Below are 27,341 nucleotides of genomic sequence, written 5' to 3'. Positions count from 1 at the left end.
CGACAGTTCTGAGCAAAATAAACATTTTTCCACATAACCTACGAAGTAACCTTGCACATATGAATTTATGACACCACAATGAACGGAATGCTTGCATAATCGGAAACGCGATCTTCCATTATGAAATCAAGAGTTAAATTTAAGCTATGTCCAACGAAAAACTTGGGGAACAGTAAAGGAATGAATGCAATGTTATGGTGAGAGAGAGAGAGAGAGAGAGAGAGTTGTTGTGTAAGCCTAGGCCTATATGTAGAGCTCATTTCATTATTTTTTTTCTTTTAGAGATTGAGCAATACTGTAATTGTATAGTATGTTTTAGCAATGGAGAGAGAGAGAGTTGCTGTTGTGTAAGCCTAGGCCTACATGTAGAGCTACTCATTTAATTTTTTTTTTTTTTAGAGATTGAGCGATACTATATTTGTATAGTATGTTTTAGCAATGAGAGAGAAGAGAGAGAGAGAGAGAGTTGCTGTTGTGTAAGCCTAGGCCTACATGTAGAGCTACTCATTTCATTTTTTTTTTTTTAGAGATTGAGCGATACTATATTTGTACAGTATGGTTTAGCAATGGAGAGAGAGAGAGTGACTATGGCAACGTTAAGAAACATCCAGTTACTTGTGTTTTGTCGGTTATCATGGTACTCCGCACATCATAGAGAACGCTCTTGCGGATTTAAATAGATTGGGTCAACCTGCCTAGCTGTTACAACACTTACTGCCATTAATTCCAGCTGACCTTTAACACCATGAAATACAAATAAGGGATTTTGACAAAGGAAAAATCTATTTCTGAGGAAGGCCCCGTGTCACCCGGTGAAATCCCATACTAACACGAATTTCTAGGTATAAAATGCTAGATATACCAGAGAAAAAGAGTTTTCAGGAATGCTGGGGTTACTACCCCCAGATCGAGCGCCTTCCCTAAGGAAGACGTCGGTATAACCAAGGGTGAGTGAAAGGATCACAACCACAGAGCTACACTCGATAGATATCCCCATGTCAAAACTCCTCGAAGAGAGCGGTGAGCCGTTACAGCCCCCACGCACAGGCGTCCGCCAGGCCGGCGACACCAGCGCCACCTACATCATTCCAGACTAGCACCACCCCCAGGCTTGGCATGTGCAAGTAGGGGGGGGAGCGGAAGCCACTTCTGGGAGGGTCACCGGGTGACATGGGGCCTTCCTCAGAAATAGATTTTTCCTTTGTCAAAATCCCTTTTCTGAGTCCAGCCCCGTGTCAGCCGGTGAAATAGTGATAGAGAATCATGCCAAGACTGCAAACTACAAGGAAACAAAAGGTGATCTGAAGAAAAACACAAGCTATGGAAACGGATTTAATGAGGATATCTCTCACCTGAAAAAATGAATATTAACATGAAAGTACAGTAATACGACCTTAAAAGTAGAATACAAAGTCAATACACCAAACAATATGGCAGGCAAAATACATACAAAAATACTTAAGATTATAAGGAGTAAATATGAACTTATAACTAAACATAAGAGAGACATCTACAACATGAGAAAATTTATGGGGTACATGGAGCAAAATAAGAACAGCCCAGTACCCCTAAGACAATCCAAAATTACAGCATGTCAAAATACAGTCCCCAAAAGATAATAAAAAGACAATAATAATATCAATATGAGGAGCAAGGCAGTGAGGCATGATCATCCAGAAGGGCAGGTAGAGAAGTAAATGAGGCAGGCGGGCGGGTTGGAGGGGGAAGGATAAGGGATAATGGATAATTAAGGTGGGGGAATGACACTCCCCACAGCCACTGTAGAAAATTTCAGGGCTTCGAGTGATTTTAAATAATGGCGTTTAAACACTAGAGGTGATTTCCATCCCGTATATATGGTAAGTTCTGAAAAATCCATATTATGAAAATAATTAGTGGAAGTAGCTACTGCACGAATATCATGAACCTTAGGGACTGAATCCGGGTTAGCTTGTTTAATGAAATACAGAATTTGTTGCCGTATTGCATTTAACGAAAGAGTTCCACCTTTCTCTCTGATAAAAAGAGGACCCGACTTATACTGTGGAGTTCTTAAAAGGTAAGACTTTAAGGTATAGACTGGGCATAAGGACTGGTCCTGTGGAAGGGGCACCACCTTCCAAGGAGACCACCTGTCTTGAGGGTCCTCATTTTTAGCTAAAAATCTATGGTCAGGAGAAAGGAGGGCTTCTCCGGACGGGAGGAAACTAACAAAATCATCACCTCTAGAGAGAGCCGACAGCTCTGAAATTCTGGCACCTGAAGCCAAGCTAATAAGAAATAAAGTTTTCCTTAACAGATCCAAATAAGTGCATTGAGAGTTGTCAATCTCAGATGCTAACTTAAGCACATCATTGAGGAACCACGTAACAGAATGTGAGCGCGATACGGGTCTCAGACGAGTGCATGCTCTAGGAATAGATGAAAAGTAAGAATCTGTAAGGTCAATTTTAAAACCATATAAGAATACCTTCTTCAGGGCTGACTTAGCTGTGGTAATAGTGGCCGAGCAAGGCCTTTTTCAAACAATGATCTAAAGAAGGTAGCTGCTAGGTTAGTAGTCATGGTTTGGGCTTCAGATGTCTTCAAAAAAGAGGCCAATTTCTTGACTGCTGAGTCATATTGTCTGAGAGTAGAATCTCTCTTGTCTGATTCTAAAAACAGAGTGTTAACGGGGTCAATGTTTGCTCCCCTTTGAGCTGCGAACTTTATAAAGTCCATAAAACTAGGGCATTCTGAATTGTTGAGGAAGCTGACACAGTCTTGGTTTGTACTGTTTGGGTCAGTTTGGGATTGGAAATCTGAAGACTCCGCAACCCCAGTTCCTGAAGAAGAGGGAACCAATTGCTCTTCGGCCAATACGGGGCTACCAGGGCTAGTTGACCCTTGAATGACCTGAGTTTGTGCAGTACTTTCAACAGCAAATTTATTGGGGGAATCAGATAAATCTTCTCCCAATTGTTCCAGTCTATGGTCATTGCGTCCGTGGCATATGCCTGAGGATCCAGGTTGGGGGCCACATAACAGGGAAGCTTGAAGTTGCTCTCCGTCGCGAACAGATCCACTTGGAAACCCGGAACCCGGCGGCAAATCCAATTGAAAGACTCTCCGTCCAGAGACCACTCCGTCTCCAACGGAGTGGTCCTGGACAGGGAATCCGCCACCACGTTCCGCACCCCCGCTAGATGGGTGGCTGACAGATGCCAGCTGTGCTTGTTCGCCAGGGAGAAAATAGCTACCATAACCTGGTTTACGCGACCTGATTTGGAGCCGCCCCTGTTGATGCAATGAACTACCACGGCGCTGTCCAACACCAGTCTGATATGAATCCGGCTGGGGGGGCGGATTTTCTTTAAGGTTAGAAATACCGCCATAGCTTCCAAGGTGTTTATATGGAACCGTTGAAACATTGTAGACCACGTTCCTTGTACTTTTTGTTTTGGCGAATACCCTCCCCAGCCGCTTAATGAGGCGTCCGTGTGAACTACCAGCGCCGGAGGAGGGAACTGAAGCGGGACTGTCTTGGACAGGCCGCTGACTGTGGACCAAGGCCGCAGTCTCGCCTTTAAAATCCGGGGGATGGAGGAGACCTTGTCTCTGAGCCTGACATTGGCTCGACTCCGCCACACTCTGTTTATGTCTTTTAATTTTGCTTTTAAGAGCAGGTCCGTCACTGAGGCAAATTGAAGGGAACCGAGGATTCCTTCTTGGGCCCGGCGGGATGCTGCTTTGTCTCTCAGGAATTTCCTGGTAAGGGAGGCTATCTCCTTCCGCTTGGGAGGCGGGAGGGATAACGTGTACGAGGACAGATCCCACTGGAGACCCAGCCACTGAAACCGGGACTCCGGAGTCAGGCGGGACTTCTCTCTGTTCAGTTGGAAACCTAACGACTCCAGGAAGTTGATGACCGTGGCCGTGGCCTTCCGGCATTCTAGAACTGTTGGTGCCCAAATTATCTAATCGTCTAGATACGCTGCTAGGGATATCCCCCGGGACCGGAGTTGCTGAACTACCGTGTCCGCCAGCTTTGTAAATATCCTGGGTGCAATATTTAGACTGAAAGGCATGACCCTGAAGGAGTAGGCTTGATTCCCGAGTCTGAAACCCAGGAACGGAGAGAAGCTCCGCGCAACCGGGACGTGATAGTAAGCGTCTGAAAGATCGATAGAGGTGGTGACGGCTCCACGCGGAAGTAGAGTCCGTACCTGCGCTACCGTAAGCATGCGAAATTTGTCGCATTTTATGTAATGATTTAGACGCGACAGATCCAGAATCACTCTTTGCTGATCGGAGTCTTTCTTGGGAACAGTGAACAACCTGCCTTGAAATTTGAGGTGCCTTACTTTCTTTATTGCTCGCTTGTTGAGCAGTTCCGCCACATAGTCCTGTAGGACTCTTTGAGGGTGGCTGGTAAAACCTGATCAGAGGAGGGGGGTCCTTGGTCCAGCTCCAACCTAGACCTTTGGACACAGTGCTGTGTGCCCAAGGGCTGAAGGACCACTGGTCTCTGAACCAGTACAGGCGACCACCTACCTGACTGTTCTCAGTGGGAGGAAGCGGGTTTGTTTCCTCTACCACGTCCAGGTTTCCTCTTGGGGCGGTGTTGGACTTGCCTCAGTAAGGGGTCCGACCTCTTCCCCCCCTTGCACTCCTATTAAGGCCGTGAAAGAACCCACGGCCTTCATAGGTAGGATTGTACGCCGGTGAGGCAACGTACGAGGGTGCAGCAAGGGAATGAGCTGGTTGGACCAGCACGTATTGTTGGGGATGAGCTTTAGAGGTGGAGGGCTGCGCGACTGCCGAGACCGGGACAGCTTGAACAACCGTCTGATGATGAGGCCTCTTGTGTCTCCTGAACCGCTTACCAGTCTTAGTCTGGGGGCCGCCAGATTCTGGGGTCTTACGCTTGTAAGCTGAGATACCCCAGCGAGAGCGAAGACTCTGGTTGGCTCTAGTAGCCTCACCCAGCACACTGGCTACCTCTTCCTCTGGGAAGAGGTTAGGGCCCCAGATAGAGCTCTTCATGAGCTTGTTAGGCTCATGACGTATGGTGGCTTCAGCAAAGATGAATCTCCTGCATTCTAGCTTAGCCATCATAAAGTCAAAAAGGTCTGTCTGAAACCCTGCTAACAGGGATTTAGCCAGAACCTGAAAGAAGGGCTCATCTGCACAGGAGACGGCAGTCGCTTCTGTGAGGCAGACGGAGTTCAAGGACCGGGCTAGCCTAGTCCGGGCCTCAAATTCAGTCTTCAGCAAGGCTTCCGGGAGCTTAGGAAGCTGTTCGCTGAACTGGGTAGACGCACAGTAAGCGTCCAGCTTTCCCACAGTAAAGGTGGACGGGGCGTCTCTCCAGAACTCCTCACCCCCTGGGAATACCAGGGATGTGGAATCTGTCTCCCTTAACTGAGGCAAGGGGTTGCCGTCAAAGCATGCTCGAGCCGTAGCCAGAGCCACTTTGTTTAGGCATGGAGTCAGCAACTTATCACCTAGGGCGAACATGGTGTAGTTGCCCTTGAAAGGTGTAAGCTTTGTGTTCTCTGCCTGCCACTCCGTAGGAGTGCGCAGGAGAGCCGACTGAGCTTGGTCCCTAGGAAAGATCACTGTCTCTCTAGGGACTTTGTCTGAGCGTACCCAGGCTTCCTCCGTCAGCCTAACGAAGCCTGGGTAAGGGGGCAGGAGATCGGGAGGAAAGAACTCGAGTTCCTCTAACCGTCTCGTGCCAAGACCTTCAACAGTCAATGTACCCTCGTGCTGAATGGCACGAAGGGCAAAACGCCACAGGTTCCCGACATCGAAAGGAGGGAGATCAGCCATGTCAGGGATAGCATACTGTGGTTCGACTCCGCCGGGGCGAGCCATTCCCGCCAGTATATTATCATGGCTGTGAAGTTTCTCAGAAATTTGGGAGAACTTCGACTCGACCTCCGCCGAGAACCTCTCGAACAACGAGTTTGCAAACGCCTCCGGGTCAAAGGCAGGCTGGCGAGGAGGGCTTGGTCTTGATGCCCTCTTACTCGCGCCTTTGCTGGAGGTTCCAGGTTTGCTCCCGGAGGCTACAGGTACGGGGACCTTAGCCTTCGACGGGGGGAAAGGAGATGCTTTCCTGGAAGACGAGGACTTAAAGCCCTTCGCCTTCCATGAAGTCTTCAGCTTCAACTTAGGGACAGCTGATGGACCCCTGTCACCCAAGGTGGAAGACTTAACAAAACCTGAAAATGAAGATACAGAGGAAGATGGGGAATCAAAAAGGGCGCCCGCCCCCGCAACCTCACTTACCTCGCTACCTACCACTTGGTCCGGCTCTGTGTTCATCGGTTCCAGGTCCAAGTCTAACGCGGCGACATCCTCCGACACCTCCGCGTAAAGGATGTCCTCTTGGGGTGGCTGGGTCGCATCCCGGATCTGCTGAATGATGGGGTTGGCCAACTCTTCGGGAACCGCAGCAGCCACCCGGCGCCGGGTAAAGCAGGTCCCGCAACTTAGCGTCGAGGACATAAGGCTTCCCCGACGGAACATTTCTTCCGAACCCAGCCACCCAGGCGCGGAGAGACTCAAGGGTAGTCTTCTTGGAGGACTCATCCGCCTGTAAGAGAACGGACAATTAGGGTTGAACGGAAAAACACGCCCGAAAACCATATAAGCACTACACAGATATGAGGAACGTAAGAAATGAGAAGCTATATCTTACCGACTCGTCCTGGATGCCAGCGCACAGAGCGAAGCAAACCTCACAGCCGTCGGGGTGCCAAACGATGAGGTCGTCCAACCGGACCGCACAGCCAGTGTGGGTCCGGCACACCACATGCCCATACGGTTGCTGGAGAGACGCGGTGCACCCCGGCTCCTCACAACAAACAGTCTGTAAGTGTAAAAAAGTACATGAACCTACCACTCTAAGCAACCTAAAGCTGGAAGGCCAGGGTAATTCCGCTTACCACCGGAATGCTCCAGTGGAGAGAAAAACCCCTCGTCAGAGACGCGACCACCAACCCATAACTTAAACAGAGTGGAAGGCAAGATACTCCCGGTCACCGGAATACTCCGGCGGAACGGAAGGTTTGAGACAAGAGGGACCCACCACAAGGGCTGCCAGCAAAAAAGACGGCGGAACCCCAGGGTGGAGCACCGGACTCAATAAAACACATAAAATAAGTGTAGTGGCGGAGTGAGAAGCTCACTCCGCCAGATAATATAAATATATATATATAAGATACAAGTGATGGTAATAATGAGAAAATCACCTCCGGAGACCTGAGGTATCCCTCTCTCTCCCTCTCCCTCTCCCTCTCTCGAATCTCCCCGCCAGAGAAACAAAGGTGGGCGAGGCGACCGTCATTGAAAGGCCAAGTATAATATAAGCCGGAGCAGGCGCCAACGACCCAACCAAAGCAACTCGACGGAGAGTGGACAAGACCAAAAGAAAGAATGTCCGAAACCCGCTCGATCTTGGAGAGTGGTAAACGAAACATTAAAACAAACACAGCGCTGCCGGGGACTAGTTCTGAGAGGGAACGAATCTCTCCACCAGAGGAAGTCCCCAACTCTGAGAAAACGCCATCTAGCGTCACCCGCACGAGAAAAGGCAAGAGCTGGCCTGAGATGAGGGGGGGGGAGGGAGGGTGGTGGGGTAGGGAAGAGGAGTAGGCTAAGAAGAGTGAAAACAGGAGACAAGGGAAAGTAATTCACCCGCTCGACTGCAATCACACGCCACGCCAAGGAACATAATACGAGCTTGGCAGGACAAGCCTACTCCTGAGGGAAGGGATGCGACCAAGAACTCAACGCCCGACTCCTGCCTAGGCAAAGCCTAGGTAAACGCCCGTGCTTAGGCATGGCCTAGGCTAACGGAAGGAGTAAGGGGAGGGTGGAGGAAGGAATAACAGGGAGAGAAATTCTGTGCCAAGAACCAACCAGGACCGAAAAGGAGGGGGCAAAAAAGGCAAATAGCCTAGAGGAGGCACACCCAATGAACTCAACCCCTTCAAAAAGAAGGGGGAGGACAAAGGGGCTCACTCTGCCACCCCAAAAACGGCCACTGGAGGAAACAGCAACAAAACTCCCTCAACCCGATGATCCGCCCCACACCTAACCTATGAGGAGGGCGAGAGGACAAGGAAGCAATACGAGCCTAACAATATGAAAGGCAAGGGAGAAAAACCCACACACAATATAGAATAAAAAACCATCACAATAAACACAATATACATAAAAAATTATATTCCAAGAATAATGTGCTCATGCGAGGTGCGTAGTCTAACTCCGAGGAGCGGCCAGACATAGAGTTGACGCTACCCCGAAGAGGCAACAATATATATATATCACCAACGCAAAAATATAATAATAATAATAGTAAATAAGTAAGACCAACCTGGGAACTCATCCTGGAGGGGAGACCTAAGCAGGGAATGACGGGAACCCTATAGGGGGGACTCGCTATGGGGGTCAGTAAATTAAACAAAACTCCAATAAAACCCCCCGCCCAGGAAACACCGCCAGGAAGAGATCCGGGGGGAAAAGATAAGTAATATAACGACAAGGAGACAACCCCGACAGAAAAGACTGAAGGGGCAACCTCACGGTCGGCATGGCTGGCTAGGGGATGCCGTGGCGTCATAACAACAATCTCATAATTGTGAAATATGGACAGATGCAGCCAAACTTATCGACAAAACCCCACAATAAGATGGTACTTAACTTAGAGATGGTGAAACTGCTAGAAGACATGTCGAAAAAGCAGGAAAACACCCAAAATAGCACAAGCACAAAAATCCCGGTGATGATAATCACGTGCTAGAAAATGGAATGTAGGTGGCGCTGGTGTCGCCGGCCTGGCGGACGCCTGTGCGTGGGGGCTGTAACGGCTCACCGCTCTCTTCGAGGAGTTTTGACATGGGGATATCTATCGAGTGTAGCTCTGTGGTTGTGATCCTTTCACTCACCCTTGGTTATACCGACGTCTTCCTTAGGGAAGGCGCTCGATCTGGGGGTAGTAACCCCAGCATTCCTGAAAGCTCTTTTTCTCTGGTATATCTAGCATTTTATACCTAGAAATTCGTGTTAGTATGGAATTTCACCGGCTGACACGGGGCTGGACTCAGAAATGAATCTGTAAAAATTAAAGAAATTATCATTACCTCGTATGATGATTCAATAATAAGCCTGTTCATAATGGAAAACGAGTAAATATTGCCCTTCTGATAAACAGTACTACACCGAGATATCCACACACTATCTTTTAGATCTCTATGAACGAAGTCATCTGAGAATTTCTGATTACTTCGGACATGCATGGTGTTTTTAAGTATCTGAACGTATTTGTTTTTCAGATTTAACTTATATGATATAATTTGCATTGTATATTCATATTCTAGAGTAAATTTACCGAGATTGTGTGTTTTCTGTAAGAAAAAAATTAAAATTCGATGAACGAAATCTAAAGAAAACTGTATCTTCACTTTTCTTGCCAAGTGTACAACAAACATAGTTGACAAATTGGATTGGAATACAGTTGACGACTTGCATACAAGTGATCATTTCCCAATATTAATTTCATTATTAGAAAATAATCCCACCAAGCATGTCCCATAATATAACATTTATAAAGCAGATTAGGAGCAATATGAATTCCACACTAGGAATATCCCACCATTTTAATATTTAAAAGACTATAATGAAACTAATAAATTTCTTGTTAATTTCATTACAAATGCTGGTGTTAAAGCAATACCAAAATCAAAATCTCATCCAACAAAACACAAAGTCCCTTTGGTGGTCTGAAAAACTAACAGAATGAATAAAAATAAAACACCAGATTGGAAGGTGATTAGATAATTTGAATAGAAAGTTCAGTAAAATCAACAAAACATTACCGAAAAATAAAACACCAAATTGGAAGACGATTAGATAATTTGAATAGAAAGTTCAGTAAAATCAACAAAACATTACCGATATTAGAAGGAACTTTACAAAAAATGATTATATTATTATTAGAAATTGATACATTAAAACCTCTGTATAACAAAATATCTTCAAAATTGAAAAGAGAAGTAATTCAAGGAAGAATCATTTCATGGAGGAAATATGTATCAGATCTCTCGAATAATACTCCCATTCAAAAAATTTTGGAAGAATTCAGGAAAATAAATGGTACCCATGTTAAATCACCTAGACATGCCAAAATAAAAGATGGGAAAAGAATACTTGATCCTAAAGAAATAAGTACAGTGAACCCCCCATATTCGCGGGGGATGTGTCCCCCCCCGCGAATAGGTCAAATCCGCGAATGCTTAATCCTAAAGAAATAAGTACAGTGAACCCCCCATATTCGCGGGGGATGCGTCCCACACCCCCCCGCGAATAGGTCAAATCCGCGAATGCTTAAAACCCATCTAAAAACACTTAGAACTGCCCATTTTGATAGCTTAAACCAAGAGAAACCCTGTAAAAATGCTTATACCTGAGTGTTTTAATAGTTTTATCACAAAAAATGCATTTATTCATGAAAATTATATGAAAATACAGTAATTAGTGAATATTTCTCAGTGAAAAATACCGCGAATGGGCGAATTTTCCGCGAATGATGGCTAGATATGTTCAACAGAGAAACCCGCGAATACGTGAGTCCGCGAACCATGAGAACGCGAATACGTGAGTCCGCGAACCATGAGAACGCGAATACGGGGGGTTTACTGTAGATCAATAAAAGAAATTTTGTCAGAATCAACATTTTCAGTAATACCCATTTTAATGTTCATGAGAAGCTGTGATTTAATTAATAAAATCTAAAAAGTAATTAATAAAAATACGGAAACCTAATGAGTTTTAAAAGAACTAAATTTTAAAATTTTACCAAATAATTTTACTTAATTTTAATATACCTTTTTAGTGAGTATATATGGAAATATGAGTATAAATGTATTTATTGTGTGAGTGTGTACAAGTATGAGAGCTTATCCTTTGTGCAACTTTTAATTTAATTTTCATTCATTCATCACCATACCGAGTGACCTATTTAGTCTCAGTGCTAGGCTTCTAGCCTAGACCTGTCATTTCATCCAAATCCTTCGGGCCAGCCCTATGAGAGCTGATAGTCAGCTCAGTGGTCTGGTTAAACTTTATTAATAATAATAATTAATGCCCACTCAGTTTGTGTCACAGTGTAACAGATCTACATTGGATTCTCTGTCTAACTTTGAACAAATTACTATAGCTGTCCTTTTTGACATTGAATAGGCATACGATACTACTGTACATGGAAATATGCAATATTAAAAACTACATAAAAACAACACCCACAGACATTTGCCGAGGTTTATCCAAAACTTTCTGACAATTGCAATTTTCCAGTGAGAATTGATGATGCATTGTCAAGTGCATTTCCATTTGGAAAGGTGTTTCACAAGGAAGCATCCTTAGTGACACAATGTTCACTTTAGCAGTAAATGATATCAGTAATAATCTACCTATCAAAATTAAAAGTAACTTGTATGTGGATGATTTTGCCATATACTATTCAGCATCTCACATAAAACATGCAGAGCGAATCATTAATAAAACTATAATAAAAATAGATGAATGGGCCTCATCTGTAGGCTTCAAATTTTCAATACAAAAGACTCAAGCAGTAATGTTTTATAGAAAAAAAGTGGAAAAAAGGTGAAGAAACAGATTTAAATATCAGAAATCATTCCATACCAATTGGCCAAACAGCAAAATTTTTGTGGTTAGTATTTGATACTCACTTAAACTGGAAAGCCCACATAACATATATGAAATCAAAATGTAAAAGAGCATTAAACCTAATTAAAAAACTATCGAACACTACTTGGGGAGCCGATAGACATACCCTTACTGTACTGTATAAAGCAACAGTGCTCTCTTATCATTGATTATGGAAGTGAAATATATGGCTCGGCATCAGATACAACTCTAAAAACGTTAGACCCAGTTCATAATGAAGGCCTTAGAATATGTTGAGGAGCTTTTTGATCATCACCAACGTCTTCTTTACAAGTTGAATGTGGTGAACTACCTCTCTCTCTCTCTCTCTCCATAGAGAGCTAGTAACATGAACAGTGCTCTGAGAATTCAGACAAATGATTCTCTAACCAAAAAATTATTTGGATTAAGAGATGTGTTTATAAACAATCATCCACCTCCTTCCCCAATTAAAGCTAGAAGATTGTTTGAGTCATTAAATATAAATGTACAGTTACCATTAATATTAAAATTACCTCCTCCTTGGACAATGAATAAAATGAGAATTTCTGGGCTCGACCTGTGTCACCCGGTGAAATATCCTTTTAGCACATATTTCTAGATATAAGTATTGCTAAATATACCAGAGAAAAGCTAAACACAATGCCAGGGTTACGACCCCCGGATCGAACGCCATTATATGGTGTCGGTATACACAAAGGGTGAGTGGTTGCCACTACCACAGGCCTCCGCCCTATAGAGCTCTCCAATCCCAAAACCCCGAAAAGTGAGGAGCCGTTGCATACCTCATCCTCTTCTCCCAGCCAACCACCACCCCGGCCGCCATCTTGTAAACATTCCAATTTAGCATGCCACCAGACACACCGTGTTTTTTCTTTGGTGCCTTGTTTTTTGGATTTTGCCTAATTCATCATGTCATCTCTTCCCGAATTCCCACCAACTAAGTTGAGTACCATCTCCTTTTGGTTTTTTCTTACAGAGGCATCTTATTTGACCATTATATATTGTTTACCAAGTAAATAATCAAACCGGACGTGGCTGTAATGGCCTCTGCCATGCTGGACCCTCAGTCTTCGCATGTTATTAGCAGAAAGTTCCTGCTAGTTTTTATCCGTACTCCTTTCAATTTGGAGTTTTATTTATAGAAATCACCATTTCGCTGGTAGGAGGTTGGGAGCCCGTATCATGACTGATCTAGGCTAGAGATGGAGGTTTTTTCCCCTTCCCTTTTCTGATCATAATTTCTCCCTTTCCCTGGTTCCCTTCCTCTACCAGCAAGTTGGTACATTCTCCATGGTGGTACTGTTATGCTCATGATCATTTCTGATGTGTACGAAGATGGATGACATGTATATCTTGGATTAGTTTTATGTGTGATTCGACGTCAGGGTCGGCCATCTTGGGTATCCCCCGCTTCCCGTATATCGGTGATTGTTTGGCCTTCTCTGCCGCTGAGTCATTTACGTATTTATAGTATATAATTCTTTGTATATATGTTTTTTATATTTCACACATCGTTTGGTTAACTTTTTAGTACTCTTGAAGTCAGGTAGTTTTATTCGATTAGGTATTTTCTAGCCTAGCCTACTCGGCCGTACCGCAATCGGTTTTGGAGAGTTAGGCTGGACAGGATAGGCTCTTTTACACGATGCTCATGCTTCCTAGCTCTCCTGACCAGGCCGTTTTGAGGCTTTGGAGGGAGATGTTAGGTTGTTGAGGGAGTTCCTCGTTCTCTCTTGGCCCACCTGACCATGCTGTCACGTTTTTGGAAGGTGAGGTTAGGCTAGTGGGGTAGTTGTCCTTCCCCCCTTAGCCCACCTGACCAGGCCGTGAGGTTTTTGGAGGGTGAGGTTAGAATAGTGAAGGGTCTCCTCATTTCATAGTCTTCCATCTGACCAGACTGTCGGTTTTGGAGGGTGTGGCCAGGCTTTGAGTGGTCTCCCCCGTTGCGCCTATTCTGGCCTTCCTGTCCAAGCCAAAAAGCTTTGGTTTTGGAGGGTGGACTGGGATCGAAGGTTGCACGGATCATTACGTGTATGTAGCCTAGTCCTTCTTTACCTGATCAGTTAGCTTTTGGCGAGTGACCCAGACATCTCCCTATGAGAGGGACGCTGATCGCTTTCGTTCGGCACCCCGTGGGGAGTTTTTCTTTCGGCTTCCAGAGGGTGTTACCCACCCGTCTGGTCGCCGTTTGCCGGGTTTCCGCCACTCTGGTACCTTTTCCCCTTATCGGCCGGCGTTTCGTTTGTTCGCTTTCCACAGTGTTAGCTGGAGCATCGAACACGGTCCCAGGGATGCTATCATGACTTTCGCTATATTCAGTCTCCGCCAGGTTAGTCAGATCTCTCGTTGTTATCGTCTACGTTACCACTCCGGTGGGTATGGTATTCGGTTAGTTGGTGCTTTCCACTATCTGGTTCCCGCCCTTTGCGTTGAGAGTTGAGCCATATGCGAACACTCCTCTCCGCCTCTTCCGCCATTACCATAATGTGTGATATAACGAGATTTCCGTGACAATCAGGGCGGAGTACCATAGCATCAGAGTATCTTAGAGTACTTATGCTTACATAATTAGTAGTTGACCATTCCGTAGCTGTCGACCCTGAAGATCTGGGTCGGCGGATTTGGGAGGAACGTTGCGTCCGGCAAGCCATAAGTCCTGTCAGAGGAGATATGCAATCTCCTCTACCCCGGAGCCCGGATCTCAGCTGCAGTGCCGGCGGAATTAGCCGCCCCTATAATTGAACGGATCCGGGAGGAGACGCAACCCTCCCAAGAAGACAACCTGTGCGGAGAGGTGGCGGAAGAGGTGGCGGCCATCAACATCCACCTCGAACCGATGAGCGTCAATTTGGACCACCAGGTAGAAGGTAAGGTGGTAAGTGAGGCAGGGGGAGAGAGTGTTGGTAGCCCCCTTTTTGGTTCTCCTTCTTCCTCTTCTTCTTCCTTTCAAGGGTTTCCCAAACCAGCTATCCTTGAGGACAGGTCGAGGTCTGTTGTCCCCAAGGTGAAATCCTTGAAAAAGGACTTACCTAAGTCCTCTAGACCTCAAAGGTCTAATCCGTCAGCTCCCTCAAGGTCGTCACTGGCTCTCAAACCAGTGGCGTCCTCTAGTAAGGCTACTCCCCGGCCCAAGGGGTCAAGATCCAGGACGTCCAAGGCTAATCCCCCACAGCCTAACTTTGACCCTGAGGCCTTTGCGGAACTTCTGATGCAGAAGTTAGACAAGAAGGTTGAGGCTAGGATTCAAGACCTTTCCTCCCAGCTTGCTACAAGCTTGCAGACCTCTGGTCAGTCTGTGCAGTCATTGGCACAGAGGATGCAGACCCAGGAAAGCTTGCTCTCCGGGTTTATGCGATCCGGAGTAGCAGGGCAATCTTACGTTGTTCTGGATGCCTCCAGACTGCCCCCCTTTGATAAGGGAAACCCGTGGCGGCTGGCTCTTCACTCTCCTCTGCACAATGATACCCTGACCATCGAGGGCTTGGGAACTCGTCGGTTGGAGGAACTGGAGTTCTTTCCACCCGACCTGGTGCCTCCCTACCCAGGGTATGCCAGGCAGGAAGCCTGGATCAGATCAGACAAGGTCCCGAAGGAGACAGTTATCTTCCCCAGGGACCAAGCCCAATCCACCTTGATGCACGCTCTCACTGACTGGGAGTGCGAGAATACCAAGCTTACCCCCTTTAAGGGGACTTTCACGTTGTTCTCGGTAGGTGACTCCATCCCTACCCCCTGCACTACTGAGATCGTAGTTCTGACTAGTCAGGCGGGAATCGAGGGTAAGCCACTGCCTCAACTCCAGGAGACAGATCCCACCTCCTTCGTTTTCCCCGGGGATTCGGAATTTTGGTCGGGAGCTCCGGCCATGTTCACGGTGGGTAAACTCGACCCCAAGTGCGCCTCCACACTATTTAGTGAACAGCTTCCCAAGATTCCGGAGGCCCTTCTGAAGGTGGAGTTCGAGGCTAGGTGCAGGTTGAGTCGCTCCCTGCATTCTATCACTATTACGGAGGTAACAGCGTTAACTTACGCTGAAGAACCTCTATTCCAGGCCCTGACAAAATCCCTGTTAGCGGCATTCCAATCGGACCTGTATGACTTTGTAGTGGCGAGACTAAACTGCCGGAAACATATCTTTGCGGACACCACTATCAGACATGAGCCCAATAGACTCATGAAGAGTTCTATCTGGGGTCCTAACATGTTCCCTGAGGATGAGGTCGACAATGTTCTGGCGGAGGCAACCAGAGCAAATCAAAGTCTTCGCTCCCGCTGGGGTCTCCCCTTTAAAAGGAAGGCCACCGAGACCGCCGGACCTCAAGCCAGGGAAAGGAAAAGGTTCAGGAGGTACAGAAAACCCCAGACCCAAACTATGCTCCAAGCTGTACCGGTCTCTCAGATCGGACAGCCTTCAACTTCCAAAGCCCAGCCTCAGCAACAGTTTGTTCTGATGCAGCCGGCTCAGCAAACCCTTGCTCCGCCAACCTTTGTAGCGTCCCCAGCTTTCAACGCTTCGTTTGAAAGCCAAGGGGCGTTTCGAGGCTTTAACAGACATGCGAGGGGAAGCAGAGCCAGACCCGCCTTCAGAGGTAGAACTGCATCACGACCTCTTTCAAGTGGAAGAGGAGGCCGAGGAGGTAGAGGAAGTAAGCCCTCTTCCGTTCAGTGAGTCTCCTCAGGTGGGCAGGAGGTTACATCTCTTCCGGGACCGTTGGACCTTCAGTCCGTGGGCCCACAGCATAGTTTCAAAAGGTCTGGGATGGAGCTGGAGCACAGTGCCGCCTCCGCCAGTCAGATTCCATCAGTCTCCATCCAAAGACCTTCTGGACTTTGTAAAAGACCCTCTTCAAAAGAAGGCAATAAAGAGAGTGAGACACCTGAAATTTCAAGGCCGGCTGTTCAGTGTTCCGAAGAAAGACTCAATCCAGCAAAGAGTAATTCTAGACTTGTCTTGTCTCAACTTATACATTCAATGCGACAAGTTTCGCATGCTTACAATCTCGCAAGTGCGGACCCTACTTCCCCGTGGGGCCGTCACCACCTCTATAGATCTTTCAGACGCTTATTATCACGTCCCGATTGCGAGAAACTTCTCTCCTTACCTAGGATTCAGACTAGGGAAACAACCATACTCGTTCAGAGTCATGCCATTCGGGCCCAACATAGCGCCCAGAATTTTCACCAAACTGGCAGAAACAGTAGTCCAACAACTACGGGCCCAAGGGATTATGTTAGCTGCATACCTGGACGATTGGATGATTTGGGCATCCAACGCCAAGGAATGTCGGAAAGCAACATCCATAGTGATCAGCTTCCTGGAATCCTTAGGTTTTCAAATAAACAGGAAGAAATCCCGCCTAGTTCCGGAGGCTCAGTTTCAATGGTTAGGAATCCAGTGGGATCTGGACACACACAAACTATCACTTCCGCCAGCCAAAAGGAGGGAAATAGCCAAAGCTACCAGGCAGTTCCTCAAAAACAAAAAAGCCTCTCGTCGTATCCAGGAAAGAGTCCTGGGTTCTCTTCAGTTCGCGTCAGTGACAGATTTGCTGCTGAAAGCCAAACTGAAGGATATAAACAGAGTATGGCGGAGACGAGCCAACAGCAGATACAGAGACAGGATGTCTCTAATTCCGCCGGTGTTGAGGAAGAGGCTTCGACCATGGTCAACGGTCAAGAGTTTGTCAAGGTCAGTGCCTCTCCAATTTCCCCCTCCATCGTTAGTGATCCATACGGATGCTTCCCTGAGCGGGTGGGGAGGATATTCTCAACACAAGAAAGTTCAAGGAACGTGGTCAACTATGTTCCGCCAGTTCCATATTAACATTCTAGAAGCAATGGCAGTATTTCTAATGCTAAAGAAACTACGTCCAACCAGGCAGATTCATATCAGACTGGTACTGGACAGTGCAGTAGTTGTACATTGCATAAACAGAGGGGGCTCCAAGTCGAGCCGGATCAATCAGGTAATGATCGCAATCTTCTCTCTGGCAAGGAAACATCGTTGGCACCTGTCAGCTACTCATCTGGCAGGTGTCCGGAATGTCATTGCAGATTCACTGTCCAGGACAACTCCGCTGGAGTCGGAATGGTCATTGGACAAAGCATCATTCGAGTGGATTTGTCTTCAGGTACCAGGTCTCCAGGTGGACCTGTTTGCCACAGAGAGCAACCACAAGCTTCCGTGTTACGTTGCTCCCAATCTAGACCCTCTAGCTCACTCCATGGATGCGATGTCAGTAGACTGGAACAGGTGGCAAAGGATCTATCTGTTTCTACCAATAAACCTATTAATGAAAGTTTTACACAAACTCAGATCATTCAAAGGTCAAGTAGCACTTGTGGCACCCAACTGGCCAAAGAGCAATTGGTTTCCTCTTCTTCTAGAGTTGAAACTCCGGCGCATGCAAATCCCCAGTCCAAGGTTGACACAAATAGTACAAACTCGGACTGTGTCAGCTTCCTCAAGAATTCTGAATGCCCTAACTTTATGGACTTCATGAAGTTTGCAGCTCAGAAAGACGCTAACATTGATCCTATTAATACACTGTTCATAGAATCAGACAAGAGGGAATCTACCCTCAGACAATATGACTCAGCAGTTAAAAAGTTAGCATTATTTCTGAGGGAATCTGAAGCTCAGGAAATGACCACGAACCTTGCAATCTCTTTCTTCAGATCATTATTTGAGAAAGGACTGGCCTCTAGTACTATTACTACAGCAAAATCTGCTTTAAGAAAAATATTTTTACATGGCTTCAATATTAACCTTACAGACTCATATTTTTCATCAATTCCTAAAGCATGCGCTCGTCTTAGACCAGTAACCCGTCCCCACACGGTTTCCTGGTTCTTAAATGACGTACTTAAATTAGCATCAGACACTGATAATGAACTGTGTTCATACTCGAGTCTGTTAAGGAAAACGTTATTTCTAATAAGCCTAGCCTCAGGTGCCAGAATTTCTGAACTGTCGGCTCTCTCTAGAGAACCGAACCATGTTGATTTCCTCCCGTCAGGAGAAGTTCTGTTGTCTCCGGATCTCAAGTTTCTAGCTAAAAATGAAGATCCACAAAATAGATGGTCCCCTTGGAAGGTTATTCCCCTTCCACAGGATCTGTCCTTATGTCCAGTTAACACTTTAAAAGCTTATTTAAATAGAACTTCTAATAGAATGTCTGGCCCTCTTTTTGTTAGGGAAAATGGAGGAACCATTTCTGTAAAGGCCATCAGGCAACAAATACTGTATTTCATAAAGCAAGCAAACCCGGATTCAGTACCTAGGGTACATGATATTCGGGCAGTGGCCACCTCCACTAATTATTTCCATAATATGAAATTTGATGACCTTAAAGAATATACGGGCTGGAAATCACCAACAGTGTTCAAACGCCACTATCTTAAATCTCTAGAGGCTCTTAAATGCTCCACAGTGGCTGCAGGAAGTATTGTTCCTCCTGCCCTAGACTAGCTTATGTAACCTTAGTTTATCCTGTCCTTTATTCCTCTCTCGCCTGCCTGCCTCGTTTACTCGCCATGCCTTCTAACCTTTAGGTCAGGCCTGCTTCACAGCCTGACTCCTGACCATTTTGCATATCTTGTTGTACCCCTTGTTGTTAGCCTTAAGTGTCTTGGTGTAATTATTTTTGTCTGTGTGCCCTATATTGTTAATCATTTTTATTATTAATGCTTTGGGTTATTAAAACACAGTAATTTTCTTATAGTTTTATTTAGCTCCATTAAGGTAATTCTTAGAGGGCTCCACCAAGCTTTTGTATGGCTGATTCTCTGTTATAATTTCACCGGGTGACACAGGTCGAGCCCAGAAAAGGGATTTTGACAAAGGAAAAATCTATTTTTGGGGGAAGACCTGTGTCACCCGGTGACCCATCCCTGTATCTCCTTTCCCCCCCTGAGTGGCATACCAAGCTTGGAGGGTGCTAACTTGGGATGTTTACAAGATGGCGGCCGGGGTGGTGGTTGGCTGGTAGAAGAGGATGAGGTATGCAACGGCTCCTCACTTTTCGGGGTTTTGGGATTGGAGAGCTCTATAGGGCGGAGGCCTGTGGTAGTGGCAACCACTCACCCTTTGTGTATACCGACACCATATAATGGCGTTCGATCCGGGGGCCGTAACCCTGGCATTGTGTTTAGCTTTTCTCTGGTATATTTAGCAATACTTATATCTAGAAATATGTGCTAAAAGGATATTTCACCGGGTGACACAGGTCTTCCCCCAGAAATAGATTTTTCCTTTGTCAAAATCCCTTTTGTACACACATGAAGTATTTATCAAAATTCATTCATATACTCCAGAATACCATAGACAGCATTCAGTAGAACAAATAATCTGAAAAGGTCCACATTGCACAATATACAGTACACTGATGGATCTAAGTGACAATACAGAGTGGGATATGCTGCAGTATCCCAAGACAAAAGGTATCAGTTCTCTCTACCAGATAATGCCTCAGTATTTACAGCTGAGTTGTGTGCAATAGTATCAGCCTTAAAAGTAATTAGAGAAGCCCCATGTGATAATTTTGAGATTTATAGCGACTCCAGAAGCACTATACAAGGCATTCAAAGCTATAATCAAAAAAATATTGTACAACATATAAAGTTTTCACTCCATAAAGTGTATAATAAGGGAAAAAATATTGAAATACATTGGATCCCTGCCCATTTAGGGATTAAGGGAAATGAAGAGGCTGATAAAGCAGCTAAAGAAGCAGTCCACATGACAAGAGCAAATGTAGACATCCCTATTAGTGATTATTCAAGATATATGAAAACAGTCATTGTAAGTAAATGTTAAAATATATGGAACGAAGAACCTGAAAATAATAAATTAAAACAGATAAAGTCCAGTTGTTGGAAAATGGAGTTCGTCATATCAGAAAGAGAGACACAGGTAATTCTGACGCGTCTCCAAATAGGCCATACTCGTTTGACACATGGACACTTAATGAACAGTCCATGTGGCCCTCCTCCCAACTGCTCAGATTGCAATATGTTGATAGCAGTTAAGCATGTACTGTGTGAATGTCCAAAATATAACCTGCATCGATTATCAAATTTTGGAAATAGACCAATAAAAGAAATTTTGTTGGAATCTTCAACATTTTCAGTAATACCCATTTTAATGTTCATGAGAAGCTGTGAGTTAGTTGATAAAATATAAAAAATCACTCAATCAGTATAATGAATTTTAAAACAAGTAAATTTTAAGATTTAATTAATTTATTTTGAATTTTAATATACCTTTTTAGTGAGGATATATGGAAACATAAGTATAAATGTACTTATTGTGTGAGAGTGTTCCATTATGAAAGCGTATGCCTTTTTACAGCTTTTAATTTCATTTTCATTTTCGTTCATTCATCATTAACAGGTGACCTATTTGGTCCCAGTGCTAGGCTTCTAGCCTAGACTTGTCATTTCATCCTAATCCTTTGGGCCTCCCTTTGAGAGCTTATAGTCAGCTCAGTGGTCTAGGTAAACTTTTTTTAATAATAATAATGTATGTTTTGCCCCAAGTGAGGCCAAGAGACCCTCCACCAGACCTACAGCCCACAAGTGAGTCTTCAATCCTCCATGCACCTGTGGGAGCCAGACTCCAACTTTTTTGGGAAGTTGGAGAATGAGAGGAGCAGATCAATGAGTGACAGAAATATTAAGGGAAGGGTATTCTATCCCCTTCAAAGAGAAACCTTCCTTATCCAGCTCTCCCGTCAAATGGACGGTGTACTCCGTAGGATCAATGAAGTGTTTAGTCCTCTTGGAAGAAGTGTCATCTCTCCACGTAGAGAAAACGAAGTTTCATATGGAAACAGTCCAGTCTGTCCTATCATCCTTTCACTGAGGGGACTGGATGATTTCCCTTGATATGAAAGATGCTTACTTCCACATTCCCATCCAGCAAGACTCAAGAAAGTATCTAAGATTCATTCATGGAAATCAAGTTTTCCAGTTTCGAGTGTTGTTTCAGCCTGTCAACAGCACCACAGGCATTCACCCGATTTCTCGCCCCATTGGCCCACTTGGCTTCACTTCCTGAGTGTGAATATTTCCTTATATTTGGACGATTGGTTAATACGCTTGCCCACGAGAGAGAGATGCTTGGAGGACCTTCAAATTGAAGGACATTTCTTTTGACTCAGGATCTAGGTTTGCTGTTGAACCTTCAAAAATCCCAAGTGACTCCTTCTCAACAGATTCTGTATTTGGGGATGAAGATCAACTGTCAGAATTTTCAGGCTTCTCCCTCCCCCAGAAGGATAGAAGCCTGCGTCAAGAAATTCAACCTTTTCCTTTCCCTACAGAAGTGTTCAGCCACTCAATGGATGAGTCTCCTGGGCACTCTATCATCGATCGAACAGTTTGTGAGGTTGGGAAGGGTGCATATGAGACCTCTACAATGCTTTTTAAGAGTCAGTTGGGATTGCAAGATAAATCAGGACTTATGCATTTTCCCAATAACACAAGAGATAAAGGAGGACCTGTGGTGGTGGAACAACGCAAACAGACTTTCAGATGGAAAGTCTCTTTCGTTAGTGAACTCCGACCTAGACTTCTTCTCCGACATGTCGGACATAGGTTGGGGAGCTCTCCTGGAGGGAAAAGAAGTTTTGGGAGTTTGGTCCCAACAAGACAAGGCTCTGCATATAAACATCAGAGAACTGAAAGCCATCCATTTGGGACTGCAACATTCCGCAAGGGAAGTACGCGACAAAGTAATTATGGTGCATGTGGACAACACATCAGCCTTAGCTTATGTAAGACTCCAAGGGGGGACTCAATCATTCTCCCTTTGCGAGACTGCCAGGAGTCTCCTTCTTTGGGCAGAGCAGAACAGAACCCAGCTGTTATCTCGGTTCATTCAGGGGAAGTGCAGCGTATTGGCAGACGAACTTAGTCATCGCAAACAAATTCTCCTGACAGAGTGGACCCAGGACCATTGAGTATGCTCCGACCTGTGAAAGTTGTGGGGAGAACCGATGGTGGTTTTGTTCGCGACACCGAAAAACCACTGTCTTCCCCTGTTCTGCTGACTGTTTCTGGACCCACGAGCCTGGGCGACAGATGTGATGATGCAAAATTGGTCAGGACTGGATGTGTATGCCTTCCCTCCGTTCGGGATGGTGAGGGAGGTTCTGAAGAAGCTCCAGTTGCATCAAAGCACCAGTATGACTTTGATGGCTCCCTTCTGGCCGAGGAAAGAGTGGTTCCCAGAGCTTCTCAAACTGCTAGTAAACTTCCCACGCCTTCTTCCAACAATCCCAAGTCTACTCAGACAACCCCATTACAGGAAATTTTATCAGGGCACATCCACTCTGGCCCTGACAGGGTTTCAGCTGTCCGCAAACTCTTGTGAGTGAAAGGCTTTTCAAGAGCTGCGGCAGAAGCTATTTCTAAATGTAGACGACATTCTACTAACAAAGTCTACCAGACAAAGTGGGCAGTATATAGACTTTGGTGTAAGAAGAATAACATCTCTTCTTCTAAAACCACTATAACTCAAGTGGCGGATTTTCTTCTTTACTTGATATCCACCAGGGACCTTTCTCCGTCTATGATAAAAGGATATAGAGCTATGCTTAGCTCAATCTTTAGACAGAGAGGTCTAGACATTTCTTCCAACCAGGATATCTCAGATCTTATTAAGTCTTTCGACACTCCCAAGGTTGACGAGGAGGTATGCCCTGGGACATTAGATGTAGTCCTCAAGTGGCTGTCTGACTCAAGATTCAAACCCATGAGTTCATCATCGTTGAAGGATCTGACTAAGAAGACTATTTTCCTCATTGTGCTAGCCGCTGCGAGAAGAGTGAGCAAACTGCATGTGATAGACAAAAGGATAAGATTTTCTCAAGGTGATGTGGTCTGTTCCCTTACCCTTGTCTTCTTGGCAAAAAACGAGAATCCTTCATAGCCATGGCCTCATTCCTTTGCTATTAAAGGTTTGTTGAACATCCTGTGTCCAGAGGAAGAGAAGAGAAGTCTGTGCCCAGTAAGAGCGCTTAGGTATTACATCAAGAGGACAGAGAAGATTAGAGGCCCAGCAAGGAATCTTTGATGTTCGGTTTTGAACCTGGCTAGTCCTATGTCTGAAAATGCTTTATCTTTTTTCGTTACAAACCTGATCCTTGAAGCACACACTCCAATTGGGGAGAACATTCTGCCTGGACTTAGGGTTAGAGCGCATGGCGTGAGAGCAGTGGCTACATCATTTGTTTTTAAGCATAATCTCTCTCTCACTTCGATCTACAGACTACTTTCTGGAAATGTAGATCTGTTTTTGCTATGCATTATTTGTGAGACGTGGAGACGACGTACGAAGATTGCAGTACACTCGGACCATTGTCCGTGGCTGGCGTAGTGTTTGGGAAGGGAACGTAGGAAGCAACACTTCCTACTTTATTCTTCGCCTTGTCAAGTTGTTGAGTTCATGGGGAGCCTGGAGGGTACAAGGTACCTAGAGTGCCCACCAGTTTTTTCTGTGTAGGATGGTGGTGGTTTATTTATATATGGTGCTTATGTGTGGTGTAGGTGACCATTTCCCTAGTTTTGTTTTTATTGTACTGCGCCCTGGGCAGGGGCATTTTATTATTGACTGTGAATTATTGGAGATTCCTTCGTTGCAAAGTTTACTTCATACCTGTACTTCGTTAGCGATTGGAGTACCCCTTTATGAAGTTGCTCACGTCAGTAGAGGCGACCCTGGCCATACCGCCACACCACTACTCGGTTGAGATGAGTACCAACCAGAGGCAGTACTGTATCTACCTGCACAGCTCTCTCACCAGGTAAGAAACAACAAGCATTTTTTCAATGCTAAGCCTTTTATATTCTGTTCTCATTTCATTATCATTTTTAATGTTAGAGTTCAAGATGTCCATGAATCCTACCTCCTTCAATGTGGATTCAGCTCAGTAATTACTGGGTAAGTTACATATATAAAAATGCCATTTTTATAATAAAATAAAGTTTTATATACTGTATACTTACCCAGTAATTACAAATGGTGCCAACCCTCCTCTCCTTACATGGACCTTAGAGCATAAACAAAAGTGAAGCTCTTGGCTTAGATGTTTCTCTCTTTCACCCCAAAAGTGGGCGGGGTTAGTCACCTACACAAACAAAAAACTATCACTACCACGAATTTCAAAACTGAAGCTGCCATCGAGTTAGAAACTCTTAGCAAAGTAATTACTGGGTAAGTATATATAAAAGTTTATATTATTATAAAAAGTCATTTTTATTCACATTTTTATTCACATTTATTTATACATTTTTAATAAGTTCCCAAGGCAATCAACATTAAAATAGTAAATGAAGTTAATAATAATTTTACTTTGTTGTATTCCATTTACAGGCTGATTTAGACCTTGCTCATAGATTGGAGAATCTGAGGAAATCCCACTCTGAGATTATCCCAACTGAAGAAGAGATGGCATCTCGACTAGCTCAGTTGAAAGGTCTTCCATCTGATCATTACCACAAGACTCAAAGTTCTGGAGCAGCATCATACGTGAAACCTGATGGGAGAACTCAGAGTCAAAAAGTAGAGGACTTACTGGAGCAGGTAAAATTACCATTGCTGTGGTAAAAATGTCTTGTTTCCCATCAAAGATGCAATTTTAATTTACTATAATTTGATAACATGGTACTGAGTTGGCCATAAGCACAGTTAGTAGTGTATGTGAACACTCCCACATTACAAAATTATCATGCATTAGATAACCAAGATAACCAAAAGATGAATTATCATTCATCTTTTGGTTATCTTGCTGAACAAATACTTCTTGTTGGTAAATGATCAAATGATCTGTTAGTTTTTTGTGTTATAATTCATACTCCAGTTAATATCAAATGTCTGTTAGTACATTTCTGTAATTAATAACAACTTTATTATGTGTCTATACATTAGCACTAAAATGATGCCAGTCCATTTAGTTTTCAGATTTGTTTTTCTTTAATTTTGTTTAACCCTTACAGAGTGGCATATACAGTATATACATTGAGAAAACCTCATGAATGGGAAGCTTTAAGGTCTGCCAATTAAAAAAAGAAAAATCAGTGGAAAGAGAAATACAGTATATGCAAATGCTCATTGTACAAACAAAAATGTTCAGTACCTGCTACAGGAAGAAAGTGATTATTTCCAACCCTGCACGGGGCCTCTTCTCTGAAATACTTATAAAAATATGGTAATTTTAGTGAGTTATACATGTTCTTTTTAATATATATATTTTTTATTTTGGTCTTGCAAAATTACAGTTACTGTATAGCTCATATTTTATCGTAAAAGATAAGAACTAAAAGCAGCAACCATTCCTGAATATATTTATGAACAAATGTGTACAAGATATACTGTACTGGGATGGGATAGGATGGGGGGATGTAGAACCCTTTAGCAAGTTATACATGTTCTTTTTAATCATTTTTTTGTACTTTATTTGGAAAAATTACAATTACAGCTGACATATCATAAAAGATAAGAACTAAAATGAGCAACAATCCCTGAGTATATTTATGGACAAATATGTATAAGATGTACTGTACTGGGACGGAGAGGTGTAGTACCATGAAGTCTCATGGGAGACTATTCTTCCTTTCACCACTGAGCGGAGGTGTGAGTGTTGCCATACAAGTTGATACAAAATCATTTACTGTATGGCCCATTCAAGTGATCTGAATGTTTTCCCACAAAATATGTTCAAATATCATGGTGCAAAATAGGATTATCTTATATGTGCTGGAAGTTTTCATATGCAATTATTGCTTATTGTAAGATACAACCTGTCCGTAGGGGCTTCATGGCTAGAAATGTATGGTTGCCAAATGTTCAAACACCAATAGACAAAAAGAGTTGATTTGTTATCTCTGTAGTCCTTTAATTAACATCAGCGTCAATGACCATACAAGTCATGACACCTGAAAACTTCAAATTATTCATTCACTCATTCCTTCCTATCATATTACAGTACAGTACCAATCTTGCTACTACTACTTTGTTCCATTGTGGCGGAATTTAAAAAAACACAAAAAACAGTACACAACACTCACCCTGATCCTCGGTTGCTGGAAGATGGAGTAAGGCGTCCACGGTCGCCAACATGGCACCCTTAACCACACAAACAAAACAAGGAAAAAAAAAAAAAAAAAGAAGATAGAACTATATACACAACAAGAACAGTACACTAACAAGAAAAACCAACAACTCTCAAAAAGCATACAAAAAACTGTCCAAGACCAAACGACTGACTAGCACTAGCTCTGACTCAAGACTCACTCTAAAACCGAAAAATCCTTCACATATTCCACAGACAGACAGCGCCGTAAACAAACTAACGACCTCATCCCTCTTCCAACAACCGAAGCACTCATCAACGACCATTACACTCTCTCTCTCTCTCTCTCTCTCTCTCTCTCTCTCTCTCTCTCTCTCTCTCTCTCTCTCTCTCTCTTACAAAACGTTGGGAAATGCTAAATACAAACAAATTTATTCATCCTCTATAATTCTCCCCCTTTTAGAATTTCCCAACCAACACCTTTCACACTGCATTCAAATCGCCCTTACGTAACACCCATGGATGCTCACTAGCAGGTCCTTT

General features: G+C 44.3%; 1 protein-coding gene across 1 annotated transcript in view; it reads left to right on the top strand.

The window, feature by feature from the left end:
- The window catches only part of LOC136826855 (uncharacterized), a 371,452-nt gene that overhangs the window by 111,048 nt on the left and 233,063 nt on the right, over nucleotides 1-27,341 (top strand). Inside the window, exon 3 of the mRNA XM_067084346.1 lies at nucleotides 25,100-25,309. Coding sequence (XP_066940447.1) covers nucleotides 25,100-25,309 — 210 coding nt within the window. The remainder of the gene's footprint in view (nucleotides 1-25,099; nucleotides 25,310-27,341) is intronic.

This window comes from Macrobrachium rosenbergii, chromosome 41 (genome assembly GCF_040412425.1).
Source record: "Macrobrachium rosenbergii isolate ZJJX-2024 chromosome 41, ASM4041242v1, whole genome shotgun sequence".
NCBI lineage: Eukaryota > Metazoa > Arthropoda > Malacostraca > Decapoda > Palaemonidae > Macrobrachium > Macrobrachium rosenbergii.
This window is presented reverse-complemented; position numbering and strand designations above follow the sequence as displayed.